At 42.4% G+C, this 17,990-nt stretch overlaps 2 protein-coding genes across 2 annotated transcripts in view; one reads left to right on the top strand and one right to left on the bottom strand.

The window, feature by feature from the left end:
- The window catches only part of RXFP1 (relaxin family peptide receptor 1), a 351,549-nt gene that overhangs the window by 218,427 nt on the left and 115,132 nt on the right, over positions 1-17,990 (top strand). The window contains exon 3 of the mRNA XM_063458232.1: positions 8,305-8,409. Within this exon, the coding sequence (XP_063314302.1) occupies positions 8,305-8,409 (105 nt within the window). The remainder of the gene's footprint in view (positions 1-8,304; positions 8,410-17,990) is intronic.
- Positions 3,803-4,284, bottom strand: LOC134614442 (ATP synthase-coupling factor 6, mitochondrial-like). The gene has a single exon (XM_063458230.1). It carries the CDS (start codon positions 4,219-4,221, stop codon positions 3,898-3,900), a length of 324 nt encoding a protein of 107 aa, XP_063314300.1. The 5' UTR covers positions 4,222-4,284; the 3' UTR covers positions 3,803-3,897.

Here is a 17,990-nt window from a genome sequence, read left to right as displayed (position 1 = left end):
ACTGGGCATTATTCTAGGGCCAAAGGGAATCACAGCACCACGACCACGACGGCCCCTGCGGGGTGGCCTGCCTCTGCCTGTCATTTTTTTTTCGATTAGTGATACTATGCGTGCAAGCTACTGTGACAATAGATATGAGTGGCACTGTGCACTGGCAGAAGTTGGCAGAGTAGACGCTGTAGGCCTGACACACACGCTTGCAGACAACTAACTGCTATTCAATCTATTACAGTCAAAATTGTATTTTCTTTTTTAAATGTACACTACTGTTACACCAGATATGAGTTGCACTGGTTTGACACTGTGCCCTGGCAGGTCCTGAAACGCACACGTGTGAAGGAAACTGACTGCTATTATATTACAGTAAAAAAAGTTTTGGTTTTTTTTAAATGCAAGCTATTGTGACACCAGATATGAGTGGTGGCACTGGGCAAGTGGGCACAGTATACGCTGTGAGCCTGACACACATGCTGGCAGGCAGGCAACTGCAATTAGATTACACAGGAAAAAAAAAAGAAGCAGACTGATGTTCTAGCCCTAAAAAGGGCTTTTTGGGGTGCTGTCCTTACAGCAGAGATCAGATGAGTCCTTCAGGACTGTAGTGGACACTGAATACACTAGCCTAGCTATCGATTTCCCTATTAAATCAGCAGCAGCTACACTGTCCCTCCTCTCACTAAGAATGCAGCTTCCGGGGTGCGGGGCCTAGCTGTCATGGAGGAAAGAGGCACTTCGTGTGAGCTCCCTCAATATCTCACTTTAAGCAGCTATCAACAAGCGAATTTCACCCCAGAAGGGGATGACCCAGCAATGTTGCTCCTACCTGACTGACCCGACATGCTTAATAGTGGTCAGCAACTCGACAGAGTCTTACTTACCTCCACGTGGCAAGTGTGGCCTGGTGCTCACCGGGCGGGAGAGGCGGCCGATCTCCCGATCGTGGGATGTCCAGGAGCAGCTACTTCCCGGCAGGAGCTCCGTTACCCCCTCCCTCTCAGACCGGTGGGGGTTATCCCGGTCCACCCCTGAGAGGTTTTCTGGAGCTAATGGACGCACAGAGCACAGCCGCCCAGGCTGACATACTCATCTGCGACTCTCCCAATATGGCGGCAGCCGCATTTCCTCCTGGTACCAGCAAAGCATGGCAGGATATTGAGTCTAAGCTGGACAGACTCTTTAATCAATTTTGGAAGCAAATAACAAGCAGGAAGCCCCAACAAGCTCCACCACAGCCCCAACAAGCTCCACCACAGCTAAGCGAATCATTCCCCATTAAAATCCACCAACGCAAAAGGAGTCGAAGACGGGACCGGAGGCACAAACAGAAATGCAGAGCCTGCCCCACGTCAAGCACTCGCCTCCACCTTAAGCTACCACAATCCCGCACCGGACGTGAAGCACCACCGGGACAGATCCGACCACCCGACAAAACAAGCTTCCACCACCTCAAGCCGCGAACCCGGCACTCAGCCAGAGACTTGCCTTTGTTGTTCCAGGTATCAGGGACTCCCAGGGTCTGCACCTGGCGCCCAGAAGGGATCGGATGAGCAGAAGCAGTAAACAGCAGCCTGCCAAGCATGTCCCACTATAGCCGATCCTCCACACCATGCCATTGATCACATGAACTGCTCTCTGCACATTAACTAATCGTAAAGTAGCAAGCGTTTAAACATGTCATTATTTCACCCCCTAAAGAGTTTATTGTCGTAGTTCCTTACATGCCTTTACCTTAACCGTTCATGTATTATGTTATTCACTAGTCTTATCTCATGGGGCGACTCACACTTAATTTATAACAAGTGGTGGAGCTGCTGATATCAATACACAGTTGATAACGTGCAAGCTACACCCTAAACATGACAGCCATCTTTCACAACAATGTACTGCTATATAATCATACCCTCAGTGCAACTAGCCATGATATACGCACATTCAGCCTAGCATGCTCAAATATAACACACTTCTGTCTAAAAAAAAAAAAAAAAAAATGAATGCAGCTTCTGAATGAATCTAAAATGGATGCTGTCCAGGAGGTGGGAGGGTCTGGGAGGGAGGGTCTGCTGCTGATTGGCTGGAATGTGTCTGCTGACTGTGAGGTACAGGGTCAAAGTTTACTCAATGATGATGAATAGGGGGTGGACCGAACATCGCATATGTTTGCCATCCGTGGCGAACGCGAACAAGCTATGTTCACCAGGAACTATTCGCCAGCGAACTATTCGGGACCTCTCTGTTGCTCAATTGTAAGGCCAAACACCATCAGGAATCTAGCCCTGAATACTGAATCTGGGCCTGGATGCTTCAAATATGAGAGTGCATTTTAAAAATCCAAACTATTTGTCTGCTTCCAGCACTAGCAGCTAACAGGAAAATCATAAAAACCCTTAACACTGTGAGAGTTATGCGGCGACTGGCCTATGCTTTCTAGCTATCATATACACATTTAAAAAATGTTTTTTTAATTAATTATAAGCCCTATATGGGTTAATAATAAAAGCAGAGAATTGTAATGAGAATTAAAAGTGTGGGTAAGCTTTTAAAAAGGTTTTTGCCAGCCTGAAGCCTAATTTGGCATGGAGCACTCATGAGGCAGAGATGGATTTTTGTTTTGTGTCAAACTTTTTCATTTCTCCATCGTATTTTTTTTTGTGTGTTTTTTTGTGTTATTACATTACATCACGTATAATGGATTTTAATTTGGCCTTTTTAATGGGGCTAAAGATAAGAAGATTTAGAAGAAAAAAGACTGTATATAGTATAATAGTATAATAAAAGTATAATTTATTTTTGTTTACAGGGACCAATGGAGTTTATTGAATTTAAGGGGTGTTGTTTGCCATTTAGAGAATGGGATCCCTAGAAATATAGGGTATGAACCTTGCCACGTATTGGTTGGGATGGACAATGGCATGCCCATCCCCCCTTGTTTAGTTACTTACATGGGTAGGGGCTTGGAGGGGGACATTAGGTCCCCCCTAAATATTATTAATAGATCCAAAGCCACTGCGAGTGGGGGGCGGCTGGAGTTGGGACATTAGGTCTTCCTGGCATAAAATAAGTAGCCCCCACCGGTATAAGATGTTCATCCATTTTTTTTTAAATTGATTAGCCCCCACCCGCTTACCACAGTTAGGGGAAGGGGGTTGGACAGTGATCTGTCCACTCCACATTATTTCATTTCATGTCCCCCACCGGATGCCCATGGATTGGATTATGTATCACAAATAATTTACAGGTTCCATTGTATGGAATGGAACCTCTCTAGTTACTGGTCAGCAATGAATACCCATTTGCAAGTTTTAAACAATTGCTAGATATGCCCCACTTGTTGCATGGAAAAATCTCACATGAATAGATTTCTCAATTTTGGTAAATACACATTCTAAATTGAGAAATGCACACAGATAAAAACAAAAAGCAAAACATAAAATGAAACTTAATTCTAGAAACTTAAAATCATAAATAATTAAATACAAAGTATTGACAATATTTCTAAATCATTAAAGTGTAACAATGTTTGAAAGCAGAGCCCTCTATGGAATTCAGTGTTCATTGAATACACCAATTACTACATGTGTTCTGTATAACACCAAGCTATGCTCATATATGAGCTTTCAATCAGAACAAATGTGAAATATTACGTCTTGCTGTGTCAATTATGTAAGCAGGTAGCTTGTTCTTTTAATAGTTACTTGCTTTGTGACCTTCTCCATAAAATAAAACACAGATCTATGAAGTAAAGTTGAATAGGTCTCTTTTTTTGTTTACTTTTTTTTTTTTTTTTTTTTTTTTTTATTTTTTTTTTTTTTTTGGATCAGCAAGATGTTTTATTAAATTATCGGTGTGGGCAATGCAACAGAAGTACAAGAAACATTTCTTCTTACAGGCCAGAAGCGGTTATTTTGAAGATTCCTCAAATTTAGGTTCTTCAAACTTGAAATCTGGGAATTTGGACATGTCCCCTCCACCGAATAGCCTATTAAGTTTGCTGATATCTTCACTCAGATCTTTCTGGTATTCAGCACCAGCATCAACTGGGCCATTGAGTTTCTGGCTCTTAGTGTTGTATTCCCGAATCTTTTCCACAAACAGCTTTTGGACAGGATCTAGCTCTCTGGTCTTGTTGAATGCAACAGCCGTCAATCCAATATTCCTACGTAGATGGATAGAGACTGCGCTCCGTAAGACAGATGAGAAACTAAACAAGCGCTGAAGAATCATGGTTACACGTGATGCTCACTCTCCGGGATCCAAACAAGCGGTCACCTTGCACCTCTGTCACACTCTGCCCTTATTTTTTATTTTTAGTAGTACATTGTTAAGTTCATAGATAGACAGAAACATGTCAAGAGAGAGCATTATACAGTGTCCAAAAAAATTGTGTTACACATGTAGAGATTGCTGCACTTCTTGTTTGACCATTTAATATTCTATTATGCTGATGCAGTTATATAAAATTTTTATTTTTTCTTAATATTTATTTTATTTTTCTTAATATATTAATCATGCTGACCCTATAACTATAAACATATGGAGTTCCTTCAACGCATATAATTATACTAATTTGAAATATAAAAAAATCTGGAAAGTGGCCGTGACTACAGACTAATAATAGAGGGTTTGATTCATTATTAAAATGTAATTAGCCGTCTTAGGTGTAAATATTTTTAAAAAATATGTACAAAACATACCATATCTACTTTGTGGAGCAAGTGATTTCCAACAGGTCCACAATCTGCCTATTTTTCCTTTGTGCTCTGTTTTGTAATTTTTTTTCATATTTCATTTTTTTTTTTTATCATATCATGCTTTTATGATATTGTCCAGCTCTATTTCTTCAAATATAAGCGCTATGATCATGTCTTCTTCATTAGACAAGTTACTGTGTCGAAACCGAGTTAGGAACGTGTCCTTGAACCATATGGGCTTTACATGGAATGATTCAACCTCAACGAGACAGATTTTTAGAAGAAGTCGGCAGTTATCAACAAAGAAGCCTGAGGCATATTTCATATAGTTGGTTATTGTTAGCAGCTGTTCTCTTGAAGTGTTTAACAATTTACAATGTACCTTCCAAAGATATAAATAAACCAATAAAATGAATCATACGTGGTTTTTTTTTTATAGTTTTCTTGCCAATCAAAAATACACTTCCAGATTCTAAACTAAACAGCTAGTGTGTGATCGAAAAACATTAATAAGTGTTGGAAATATGTTCGAATGGAGGTTGTGTTCATACTTTCACATTACAGATGGGAAATACTTATTGCTAGCTAGCATGTGCATTGACAATTTCAGAAGGCATGCTCACTTTAAGGTAGAAATGAGAATACAAAAAGTGATATGTGGATGTATGGTGTTGGGTAAAGTGTGAATTATATTTAGAACATACAAGATAAGAAGAGGTGTTCATCAATCACAACATTGATTGGCCTGCTTTGGTAAATAAATATCAAAGTGACAGGCACTCTGCTCACATTGCTTTAACATAAAAAGAAAACAGGTTTTATAACAGGCTTATATACCAAATTATGATGAAAGGAGCAGAGGTCATTACCAAGAAGCATATTGCGTATATTTGTAGGCTAAATCAAATGGGAATGATTTCTGAAAAATAAATAAATAAGCATTAGAATGGGTGTGGATTGGCTTGGATAAGATATGGTTGTTAAAAGACAGGAAAAGCAATTTATGTTAGGTCGGGTTCTGGACAGCAGGCAATGTATGATTATACTGTAGCAGTTTAAACAAGATGATCATGGAGTTCCCTGTTAAATGACATTTAAATCATAAGGTTTTATATTTATATATGGATTTATATCCATTAACATGGGACTGGTAAAAATAAAACATGTAAATGAAGAGCTAACATTTTTTTATATTTTTACTTGTTGAAAGCTATTTAATATATAGATGAAACTGTATTGCATTAGAGTATAAATTAGTGTTAGTTTGTGGACTTATGTCTGACTGTAGATTCAAACAGACATATTTATCATTCGGAAGTAAAAGACATTATAGTACCTAAGCTTTAACCAGTTTTGAGACCTACCTCAATACGGTTATTTACTAAAGTGTGGACTGTAACAAACCGAAATCAAAGTGAATATCACGTTTCAGTATAAACATTATCCAAGTCAGTTTGTTTCCTGTTTTTGGCTGTGACCTACAATTTGAAATTTAGTTTGAATTTGCTTTGTATTCCAGAAATGTCACATTTTATGTATATTGTCTTATATAATTGTTTTATTTTTCTTTTTTTTTTTTTTTTTTTAAATATGTGAGCTCTGTTACCTATGAATTGAAATGCTTCACTGAAAAGGGTTGTTCAGTAACCTATAACATCTTGATGTACTGAGATACCCCTGCCCAGTCTGCCCTTTAAGTGTAGCAAAAACATACCTACAAACTGAATATTTAAGTAGTTAAGGTGACGGTGTTTCTACAGTTTGATGTGGACCTAAAATATTCTATAATCATTGAGTGTTATATATAGAAAGCAGGGCCGGCGCTACCATAAGGCGGCCCAGGCGGCCGCCTTAGGGCGCACCGGCCCTGGGGGCGCAAAATCAGGCTGACCGGAAGGAGGGAAGCGCACTGCGCTCCCCTCCAACCGACGACCTTTTGTAGCGTGGCCGAGCGCCCGGTTCTGCGGGCGCGCGAGGGAGCACTCTCCCATGTGTGCTTCCTCTTCAGCTCCCTCGCGCGCCGCATACTGATACCGGAGCCGGAAGATGACGTCATCTTCCGGCGCCGGCATCCCTACGCGGTGCGCGAGGGAGCTGAAGAGGAAGCACACATGGGAGAGTGCTCCCTCGCGCCCGCCCGCCAGCCCGCCAGCCCGGGAGACAGCCAGCCCGGGAGACAGCCAGACAGCCACCAAGGGAGACAGCCAGCCAGGGAGCCAGCCAGCCAAGGAGCCCAGGAGCCTTGCAGCACCACTGGACCCCAGGGAATCCCTTCAGCACTCCAAAAAGGTAAGGAGGCTGGGGGATTAAATTTTTTTTAAAAAAAAAACATGTGTTAGTGTTAGTGTGTGTGTGTGTGTCTGCTAGTGAGTGTCAGTGTGTGTGTCTGCTAGTGAGTGTCAGTGAGTGTGTCTGCTAGTGAGTGTCAGTGTGTGTGTCTGCTAGTGAGTGTCAGTGAGTGTCAATGAGTGTCTGCTAGTGAGTGTCAGTGTGTGTGTCTGCTAGTGAGTGTCAGTGAGTGTGTCTGCTAGTGTCAGTGTGTGTGCCTGCTAGTGAGTGTCAGTGTGTGTCTGCTAGTGAGTGTCAGTGTGTGTCTGCTAGTGAGTGTCAGTGAGTGTGTCTGCTAGTGAGTGTCAGTGAGTGTGTCTGCTAGTGAGTGTCAGTAAGTGTGTTACTGTGTGTCTCTTACTGAGTGTGTTTGTGTGTGTATTAGTGAGTCTGTTTGATGTCTGTTAGTGAGTGTGTGTTTGTAAGTGAGAGTGTATGTTTTGTAAGTGAGTGTGGATGTATGTCTGTCGCTGAGTGTGTCTGTCAGTAAATGTGTGTGTCTGTTAGCTGGTGTGTATGCATCTGTTCGTGAGAGTGTGTGTGTGTCTTCAGCACTTACCTTTCTCTAGCGCCGGACTCCCTTGGCGCTGGGGATCCCTCCGCCTCTCAGCTCCGAATGCTCTTGCCGCGCATGCATTCAAACCGCCCATAGGAAAGCATTACTCAATGCTTTCCTATGGACGTTCAGTGTTTTAGAATAGCGGAAGTTCCTCTAGCGGCTGTCAGTGAGACATCCACTAGAGGCTGGATTAACCCTCGGTGAAACATAGCAGTTTCTCTGAAACTGCTATGTTTTCAGCTGCAGGGTTAAAACTAGAGGGACCTGACACCCAGACCACTTCATTGAGCTGATGTGATCTGGGTGTCTGTAGTGGTCCTTTAATTGTGTGTGCATCTGCATGCACTGGCGTACATACCGCGGTCACAGGGGTCACATCCCTGCGACCAGGTGCCCGCCGCCATGATGTCTATATGCCTGCATGTATGTCTCTGTCTGTGTCTGTATGTCTGTATGATTATTTCTGTGTTTGTATGAACCTTATTTTGAACGAGGGTAGGGGGCACCAAAATGCATCTTCGCCTGTGTAACTAAAAATCCTAGCACCGGTCCTGATAGAAAGGGTAGATGAACATGATATAATTTCCATAAAAACCTTTCAGATTTTCTATCTGATTCTATTGGTTTGCATGGTGATTGCTCCAGTTTTATAAACTTGTTCTGTTGCGCTACTTTTTAAAAAAATATTACCCACATCATTTCTGAAATATTTTCTTATTCCATTTTTAGGAGACAACAACGGTTGGTCCCAGCAGCTTGATAAACTTTATGAAAAGCATTATGAAAAAATAGGAATTAATTTTTTGGACTTCGACACAAAAGCAGCAGAATGTTGTAAGTACTCAAAAATGATCTATTCTGTTGTTTAAAGCAAAGTTAACATTTCTTACAATATCGGACTCGATTTCAAATTTACGGATAAGCTTCTCATATTTAATATTTTTAGCATAAACATTTACAGTGATTTAATATTTTGATATATTGATATTTTTATATATAATTCATTTTTGATATTTTAGTATTTTGAAAAACATAAACTTTTATCCAAAAATATGAAACTGACACCAACATTCTTTTAATCCCTTCCCCCTCTGCAAAACTAGATTGAACTTTGCACAGCAAAAAACTGCAAAGCAAAATTTAGAAAGTGAACCCTCCCTTACTGTTAACTTACACATTTCTCTGCAAGGATCTCTTTAAATGCCTTAACAGCTTTTTTATATACTTTAACTGCTGGTAAAGTATATAAATATTTTTAGACGGCTAGTTTAATACTTCCAGATACTTCCAGATGTGTTTTTTTTTTATTGTATCATACTTGACTATAACCGGCTCAGGTGTCGTGAGTTGATTGCAAAAGATTGGATAGAGTCATTATTTTCCGTATGGTGGTATTGCATTAGTTACTAGTGATGTCCTGAACGGTTTGCCGGCGAACATAGCTTGTTCGCGTTCGCCACGGACAGCGAACATATGCGATGTTCGGTCCTCCCCCTATTCGTCATCATTGAGTAAACTTTGACCCTGTACCTCACAGTCAGCAGACACATTCCAGCCAATAAGCAGCAGACCCTCCCTCCCAGACCCTCCCACCTCCTAGACAGCATACAATTTAGATTAATTCTGAAGCTGCATTTTTTTTTTTGTATTTTTTTTGTGTTTGTGTTTATTATACATTATCCCCCCATAGCCAGTAACCTGTGTTTATTATACATTATCCCCCATAGCCAGTAACCTGTGTTTATTATACATTATCCCCCATAGCCAGTAACCTGTGTTTATTATACATTATCCCCCATAGCCAGTAACCTGTGTTTATTATACATTATCCCCCCATAGCCAGTAACCTGAGTGTAATATAGAGATACTGTGTGTAATACAGATATACTGAGTGTAATACAGAGATACTGAGTGTAATACAGGGATACTGAGTGTAATATATAGATACTGTGTTTAATAGAGAGATACTGTGTGTAATATAGAGATACTGTGTGTAATATAGAGATACTGTGTGTAATACAAAGATACTGAGTGTAATACAGGGATACAGTGTGTAATACAGGGATACAGAGTGTAATACAGGGATACAGTGTCTAATATAGAGATACTGTGTCTAATATAGAGATACTGAGTGTAATACAGAGATACTGAGTGTAATACAGGGATACAGTGTGTAATACAGGGATACAGTGTGTAATACAGGAATACTGTGTGTAATACAGGGATACTGTGTGTAATACAAGGACTATTGGAGAGGGGCAGTAAATGTAATATAATAGAATTAATGGAGGAAGACATGGAGAGGGGGGCAGTAAATGTAATATAATAGAATTCATGGAGGAAGACATGGAGAGGGACATGGCACTGAAAGACTGTGTCCACTCCGGGCAGCAGCCAGCTGACCCGTGTGAGTCAGGCTGGGGCTGCTGGGAGTGGACAAGGGGGAGATATGTGGCAGGACATCGCCACTAAGTGCCATGTCCCCTGAGTATTCAGAGGTTTGGTTTTATATTGTGTCTCCAATATGTACTGTGATGGTTTTCCCTTGTGTATGTCATGCTATTACTGCATTGCAGAACATTTAAAAGTTGACAGTTGAAAAGTTGACAGTTAACTCCTGGAGCCGTGAATAAAAATTGTCAGTTGACTCCCAGGTGGTCCTTGGGAATGGGAATTATGCTGTGTGTCCTGCCTTCTGTATGATGAATCCTGAGTACCAGCGGAGAGCCCTTGGCTTAACCCCTGCCGCTCCGCTACAAGGCTCCCATTGGCCCACGTCATTCCAGCACCCCCACACACGAACGTTTTGGGGGCGTAGGCATGATGTAGGCCAATCACTGGTGTAACAGTAGTGTACATTAAAAAAACAAAACTAGAAACTTGACTGTGAAATAATAGCAGTCAGTTTCCTTCACACGTGTGCGTTTCAGGGCCTGCCAGGGCACAGTGTCACACCAGTGCAACTCATATCTGGTGTAACAGTAGTGTACATTTTAAAAAAAATACAGGGGGCTTGTTGTCACCTTTCGGGGACCCTTGGTGTTGTACGTGGCTGGGTGGAAGAAGAGACCTTCAATGACATCAGTGAGGACAAGGAACGGGACATGGCTAGCTTGGTATTCAACCTTGTGCAAATGGGGAGTTTGCGGTTGTGCAAATGGGGAGTTTGCGGTTGTGCAAATGGACTGTTTGCGGTTGTTTGCGGTGCGTTAAACGGGGAGCTTGGTCTGTCACTGTGAAGCGGGCGTAACCCTTACACTACCTGATCGATACAACATCATACCTGATGTTTTAAAGCACGTTATTCCAAACAATTTAGGAATGTTAGGTGATTTATGCCCTTTATGGATTAAAACCAGACTCTGCATCAACTATGACATTTTCCATGGGAGTTTTGCCATGGATCCCCCTCCAGCATGCCACAGTCCAGGTGTTAGTCCCCTTGAAACAACTTTTCCATCACTATTGTGGCCAGAAAGAGTCCCTGTGGGTTTTAAAATTCACCTGCCTATTGAAGTCTATGGCGGTACGCCCGGTTCGCCCGTACGCGAACATTTGCGGAAATTCGCGTTCGCCATTCGCGAACCGAAAATGTTATGTTCGCGACATCACTATTAGTTACCTTTGTTATGTTGTTATTTATTTGTTTTTTCAATTTGATTATATTTGCCAATAGCAATTATTTCCAGAGGTTTCATCTGTTCTTTCTAATAAAATGTAATTCTCAAGTTGTTTAAGGCAGGTTGCTTTGCAGAAATGCTGAAGGCTTCTGTTTCTCAATTTCCAATTTGAAGAAGGAGAAATAACACTTAACAATTATTTTAAAAAATAGCTGAAAGAGATTTTGTAGAGTGAGTAAGAGACAGTGTATTCTACATATCAACATGAAAAATAAATAGATTGTTCCAGTTTAACAGATGTATAAAATATGTGATGTGTAAGGGTTGTGTTTAATATGAAATATGTTGGTCATCAATGATTTTTCCATATATCATTTTTATTAGAGAATGTTATCAATGCATATAATATCAAAACTGTAACATTTTCATATAACAGAGTAAACAATTGCTATATGACAATTTACAACTATTTTTCCTAGATTGACATCAAAGCTTTAGTTAAACGTATTGTGCTGTTGTCCTCCGGTAATTGTAAATGAGAGTAAAAACCTCTTGTTTTCCAGGTTAGACACAACACACGATGTACTTCCCGAAGCGGTAGTGAATGTACCCTCACTGCTTTCAGCCAAACACTTGAAACCTCTCTCTCTATGTTACATTGCTCTTCTCCAGGGGCCTGCAAAAGACAAAATGCCCTATATTATCCAATGGGAGAAAGAGCAGGGGTATGAGATACCTCTATCACATTGGCACGAAGCTATGTCAATTACTAAACGAGCCTCAAGGAGCTTATCACTCTGGGAAGCCTTCTGTAAAATCACCATGAGATGGTACCTGGTGCCATACAAGTTATCGCGAATCTATAAGGAGGCATCAGAGCTGTGCTGGAGATGCAAAACACAGATAGGCACTACGCTACACACATTTTGGTATTGTCCGGCCCTGGGAAAATACTGGGACCGGGTGGGGAAATTTATCTATAATACCACACTCTATAGAATACCAAAGAAGCCAACCGGCTACCTTCTGCATATCATCCCCGGGCTGATACACCACCCCAACCACAAAGTATTACTCATCATTCTCACAGTAGCTAAGATAAACTTGGCGTTCCACTGGAAGAGCACGACGATCCCCTTGTTAGATACTCTCATACAGAGGTTGAATACGATAAGAATTTACGAGAGAATGGTTAGCAAAACACAGGGTTGTGTAAGTAGGTATGTGAGAGATTGGGAATGCTGGATCACAAATATTGGAAAGGCACAGGTCAGCAACGCTAAAAATGAGGAAACTGATGGGAATAAATAGCTTATAGGGCACCACTTTTGTGTGACTTGAATGTCTGGCCAGGCTCTAGGGTTCTAAGGCCAGGGTATGTGTCAGAAGAACTGTTGCATAAGCAATATCAATGTGAACCTAACCCCCCCCCCCCATTTTGTGTGGAAACGAAAGCCACCTAGAGTGGCATACCGTAATTTAGGGCTCCCTTATATTAAAGGGAAACTCCAGTGCCAGGAAAACGATCCGTTTTCCTGGCACTGGAGGGTCCCTCTCCCTCCCACCCCCCAATCCCCAATTGCTGAAGGGGTGAAAACCTCTTCAGTGACTTACCAGAGGCAGCGACATGTCCCACGTCGCTGCCTGCTCCTCCCCTGCCGCTCCTCCTTCTGCTTACGTCGGCCGGTGGGCGAGACTGATCCCGCCCGCCGGCCGAGGAGACCTAATGCGCATGCGCGGCAATGCCAAAATAAACATTAATTTCCATTATTACTCTGGGTTCTTTGGGATATAACACTTTTGTGGCATTGAGCTTGTAATATTTATCCAAAGGAAGTAAGATCGGACCGTTATCTACAATGTTGCAAAAAATGTTGGATTTATAAATTTGAATCTAGAGGGACTCAATGATGGGTTTTCTCACATTCTGTTTATTTGTTTGTTTGTTTTTAACCTATAGACAAATCCCCTTGTGAGGGTAACTTTCCTTAATAATTGGCAAAAAATATATATATATATATATTTCTCCCCTTTGATTCCTGCTTTCCCATTCCTTCCTCGCCTTTTTGGCCCTGCGAAGACATTCATTTCCTCGATGACCACCCAACAGTGCATGAACCTTGATAATTCAGCTGGCATGATCATCTGCATAAATTAATAGTTTACAGCTATGCCATTAAGATGTGATGTCCAGTATAGTATCACACTTGCTTCACGGGTGAGTGTGAAGTGGGCGATAGAATTCGTCCGATTAACTTCCACTGTTGTAGCAAGCAGATACCTTCATCTGGTGATTGTATCATGATGGTTATAGCATTCCAGGTCACTAGAAGATAAGTAGGATACCCCCACTGATATTGAATCTGGTGTGATTCTGTTACTTGTTGGTAGGTTCTGTGCCTTTTGAGTTTGTTCTTTATAGAGAAGCTTTCTGGTGGCAAATTTTGCTTTGTATGGTTATTTTCTAGCAGATCTTTAGCATGGAAATAGTGTGCTCTGAGGAGCACATCACTGGGCACTGTGTCAGGTAAATGCTTGGGCCTGTATGGCCTGTGTACTCTGAGGAGTAGGTCTGTTGGTAAGATAGGGGCTAAGGCCTTGAAAAGACCATGGACAAATTCTGGCAGATCCGCTGGTTTTACCAATTCTGGAACACCTCTCAAGGTGATATTATTCCATTAGCGTGCACTGAGCTGTTGCATCCCAAGCCTTCTCCACCATCTCAAGGCTCCACATGTGAGGTTTTGTTTTGGAGTCCTTTTGGCCAAACAAATTCATGTGATCTGCCTTTTCTTGCTGACTCTTAATTTTGCTCTTAGGCATCTCGCTGAATTGGTGTAAACTAATGCTGCTTGCCGTTATATAACACTCTGGACCTGCATCATGAAGCTTTTTTTTCAAGCGTCCATACAACTTCCAGTATGTATGTATGTGTGTGTATATATATATATATATATATATATATACACATATACATACTGGAAGTCGTGCTCTGGACCAGCACCATAAAGCTTGTTTTCAAGTGTCTATCTTGCACGACTTCCAGTATGTATGTATATATATATGTATATATGTATGTACATATATATATATTTCCTGGCCATATCCATGGCAGCACAACAATGGGTAGCTCCTCCCTATCCCTAATTAGACAGGAACAGAATTAAATCAGGGGTATAAATACCCCCTCCCACCAATGATCCCTTAGTCTTTTTTTTCCTGTCCTATCCCTATAGGACTCCAGTCATTATAGACTGTGAACTTACTTTTTCTTTTGGCTTACCTGAGGGTCTTTACTTTCGGCCTCAAGGGAGTTTCAGCCTCTCTTCCTTGGGAAGTCTCCAGTGCGTGGCCCGGCCCCTGCGCAAAGGATAACCCCCTGGAGATGCTCCTTTAGTGACCGGGAGCCACTTGCAGTGACCCTAGGGGTAGCAAGGAAAAAATTGGCAATAAGGAACATTCCCTGCAGTAACCAAGCGGTAGCAGGAAGTGGCAGAAGAACCTCATCTTCAGAAAATTCTTCTCACCTCTACCTGGCAGGCACAGTAAGTTTAAATGCATTTTTTTTTATGTATTAAATTACTATGGGCTGTCAGGTTTCCCCATTCCACCTCTTTGTGTATGTGCCATTTATTCTCCTTCCAAATAAGGATTTTGTATTATTTTTTTTTTTCTTCTCTCTCTTTTTTCCCCTTTAAAAGATTTTAAAATTTTACCGGCTTGCCGCCATCTTGGCAGCGTCCTCTTGCTGCTCTGCGCCTGTGCGGGCGCATGCGCAGTCCGGCGGCCGCGTCATGCTTCTTCCGCGCATGCGCGGACACGGTGGCTGCGTCTGTAGACGTTTCCGCACATGCGCGGATCGGGGGCGCGTGATGCGGACTTCCGCGCATGCGCGGTGTAATTGCGCGCATGCGCGGGGCATTCTTCCAGGTTCGCGGTGACGTCATCGGTGACGTCATTCGCTGCCTTTAAAAAGGCGCCAAATTTGAATTTCTTTGCCTGTTTCAGGTTGCCTGGACACCAGGGAGCTCTTGCAGCATCTTTTGTTCCAGTTTTGTTCGTTTATTTTCAAGCCTCCAGTTTTCTGTAACTCAGGTATGGTTTTATTTCTTAAAGGCACATCCCCTTTTTTCACATATTGAATTTTTATACTTTTTTGGGATCTTTCTCATCGGACTCTGAGGCATCCGTCCATAAACAAAGGTCACAATCTAAAGGTTATAGGTAAGCCATCATTATTTTTTCTCTCTCTCTCTTTATCTATACCAAACAAAAGAGTGCCTGGTTTAATTGTATTTCCCTATTATGACAGCTTTACGGGAATTAAAGCATCCAGAACGTCCAAAGGCAAGTCGCCTATGAAGAAGAGATGCGAAGCCTGCAGCAATAAACCACTAGAAGGCAAACGTCTCTGCGCAGAATGCCTGTCTACAGCCGCTAGCGCTTCTACTACTGCCCCTACTCCAGATATGATGGAGTTTATCAAGCAGGCGGTCTCCCGGGGCATCAGAGAAGCTGGGAAGTCCCACTTCTAGACAAGCCTAGATTCGCTGAACCCTTTGGGTTTTCTCAAGAGGAATCCTCAGATGAGTCCATGGACTCCTGCAGGGACGGGCTGTCCTCTTCAGAGGAAGAATCTTATGCCCCAGAATTCATGGAGCCTGCTCAAGTTGATCATTTAATATCCAGAGTTCGCAAATCCTTGTGTCTCAAGGAAATATCCTCGGAGCAACCTTCTACTTCCAGTAGATTTTTCACTGATCTGAAGAAAAAGAGAGCCACATTTCCAGCTCATGAGACAATCAAGGAGCTGATTCAAGATGAATGGTCTAATACTCGTAGAAAGCTGACATCTCAAGGCAGAGTTGCTCGTCTTTATCCATTTGAGAGGAAAGACTCCAGCTGTTGGGATTTGGCTCCTAAGGTAGATGCGGCCGTAGTAAGACTGGCCAAACACACTACTCTACCGGTTGATGACGCAGGCTCATTTAGAGACCTTATGGACAGAAAAATGGATCTGAACCTCGCCAAGGCTTACGTGGCTGCTGGCACAGGCCTCCATCCAGCAGTCGCTCTCACTTCAGTTTCCACTTCAGCTTTAAAGATCTGGATGGAAAATCTAGAAGCAGACATCCAAAGAGGCAGGAGCAGATCCAGTCTTCTGGACAGTCTAAACGATATAAAGCTTGCTGTAGACTTTACTTCTGACGCTTCAGTGGATCTGGTTAAGGCCTTTGCCAGAAATATGGCCCTCTCCGTTTCAGCCAGAAGGGCATTATTGTTAAGGTCCTGGATAGCAGATACCTCTTCTAAAGCTAGTTTATGTGCCTTACCTTTCCACGGCAACATGTTGTTTGGGAAAAACTTGGATGACTGTATTAAGAGAGCTGCCGAAGGCAAAAGAGCTTTTCTCCCGCAGGATCGTAAACCCAGAGGTTCCTTTCGATCCAAACGATACCCAGACTATTTCTCCTTTCGAGATGCCAGATCTTACAAGCCAGGAAGAGAGCATGGAAGACCCCAGCCTTGGAGAGGTGGACAGTCTTCTACCAGAGGCGGTAAGTCTAGAGGTGCCTCGTTCCACAAGAACCCCAGATCTTTATGACTGGTCCCCCCAGTCAATAGGTGTGGGGGCACGTCTGTTACTCTTCAAAGACGCATGGGAACTATCCACCACAGACAAATGGGTGTTGGATATCATAAGAAGAGGATATCGTTTAGAATTCTTCAGACCCCCTCCAGCTTATTCCTTTCAAATGACCAAGTGGCCAGGAGAAGAAGAAAAAAGACAGGCCTTAAAAGATTTCATCTTGACACTCCAGGAAGGAAATGTCATCATTCCAGTTCCTCAGCAACAGCAAGGTCAAGGGTTTTACTCTCACCTGTTTCTCACCAGAAAAGCTTCAGGTGGTTGGAGACCTAACTTAGACTTAAGCAGACTAAATCAGCATCTCCTCATCCGGAAGTTCAAGATGGAGTCTATTCAATCCATCATAAAGGTCGTTTTTCCACACCAATGGATGATTTCTATAGACTTGGCAGACACTTATTTCCACATCCCCATTGCTCCAGAACATCAGAAATTCCTTCGGTTTGCGGTGGAACAAGGGCATTTTCCATTCCGAGCCCTGCCGTTCGGTCTCAGCACAGCTCCAAGAACATTCTCCAAGGTCTTGGTTGTTTTAATAGCGGAGCTCAGGAAAATGGGCATAGCCATTTACCATTACTTAGACGACATCCTCATCCTGGCAGAATACTCAAATACCCTTCAGACCCATGGGCAGGTCTACGTTTCCTACGCCATCATGGTTGGAAGATAAACGAGAAGAAGAGCCAATTACAGCCGGCTCAGGAGATGAAATATTTGGGGGCCATATTCAACACACTGTCAGGCACAGTGCGACTGTCTCCAGAAAGAGGTACGAAGTTGATGAACAAGGTCAAAGACATGTTGGCATCCAATGTGACCTCAGCAGAAAGATGCATGAGCCTGTTAGGAACGATGTCCTCCACCATCGGACTGACAAGATGGGCCCAATGGAGGATGAGGGTTTTCCAGAAGAATTTCATCCTACAATTCAGAACGAGAAATCCACTTCAGCCTATCAAGATTCCCCCTCACGTCCATCAATCTCTGATTTGGTGGTTACAGAAGAAATCCCTGTTCCGAGGGTTTCCATTGGGGAACGTCACATGGACAGTTATTACCACAGACGCAAGCCAGTGGGGATGGGGTGCTCACCTACAACATCAGTTTATCCAAGGGAAATGGTCCTTTCCAGTAACAGAGACTCC

Source organism: Pelobates fuscus, chromosome 6 (assembly GCF_036172605.1).
Source record: "Pelobates fuscus isolate aPelFus1 chromosome 6, aPelFus1.pri, whole genome shotgun sequence".
Lineage (NCBI taxonomy): Eukaryota > Metazoa > Chordata > Amphibia > Anura > Pelobatidae > Pelobates > Pelobates fuscus.
The sequence above is the reverse complement of the archived record's forward strand: the minus strand, read 5'-3'. Positions and strand labels throughout refer to the sequence as shown.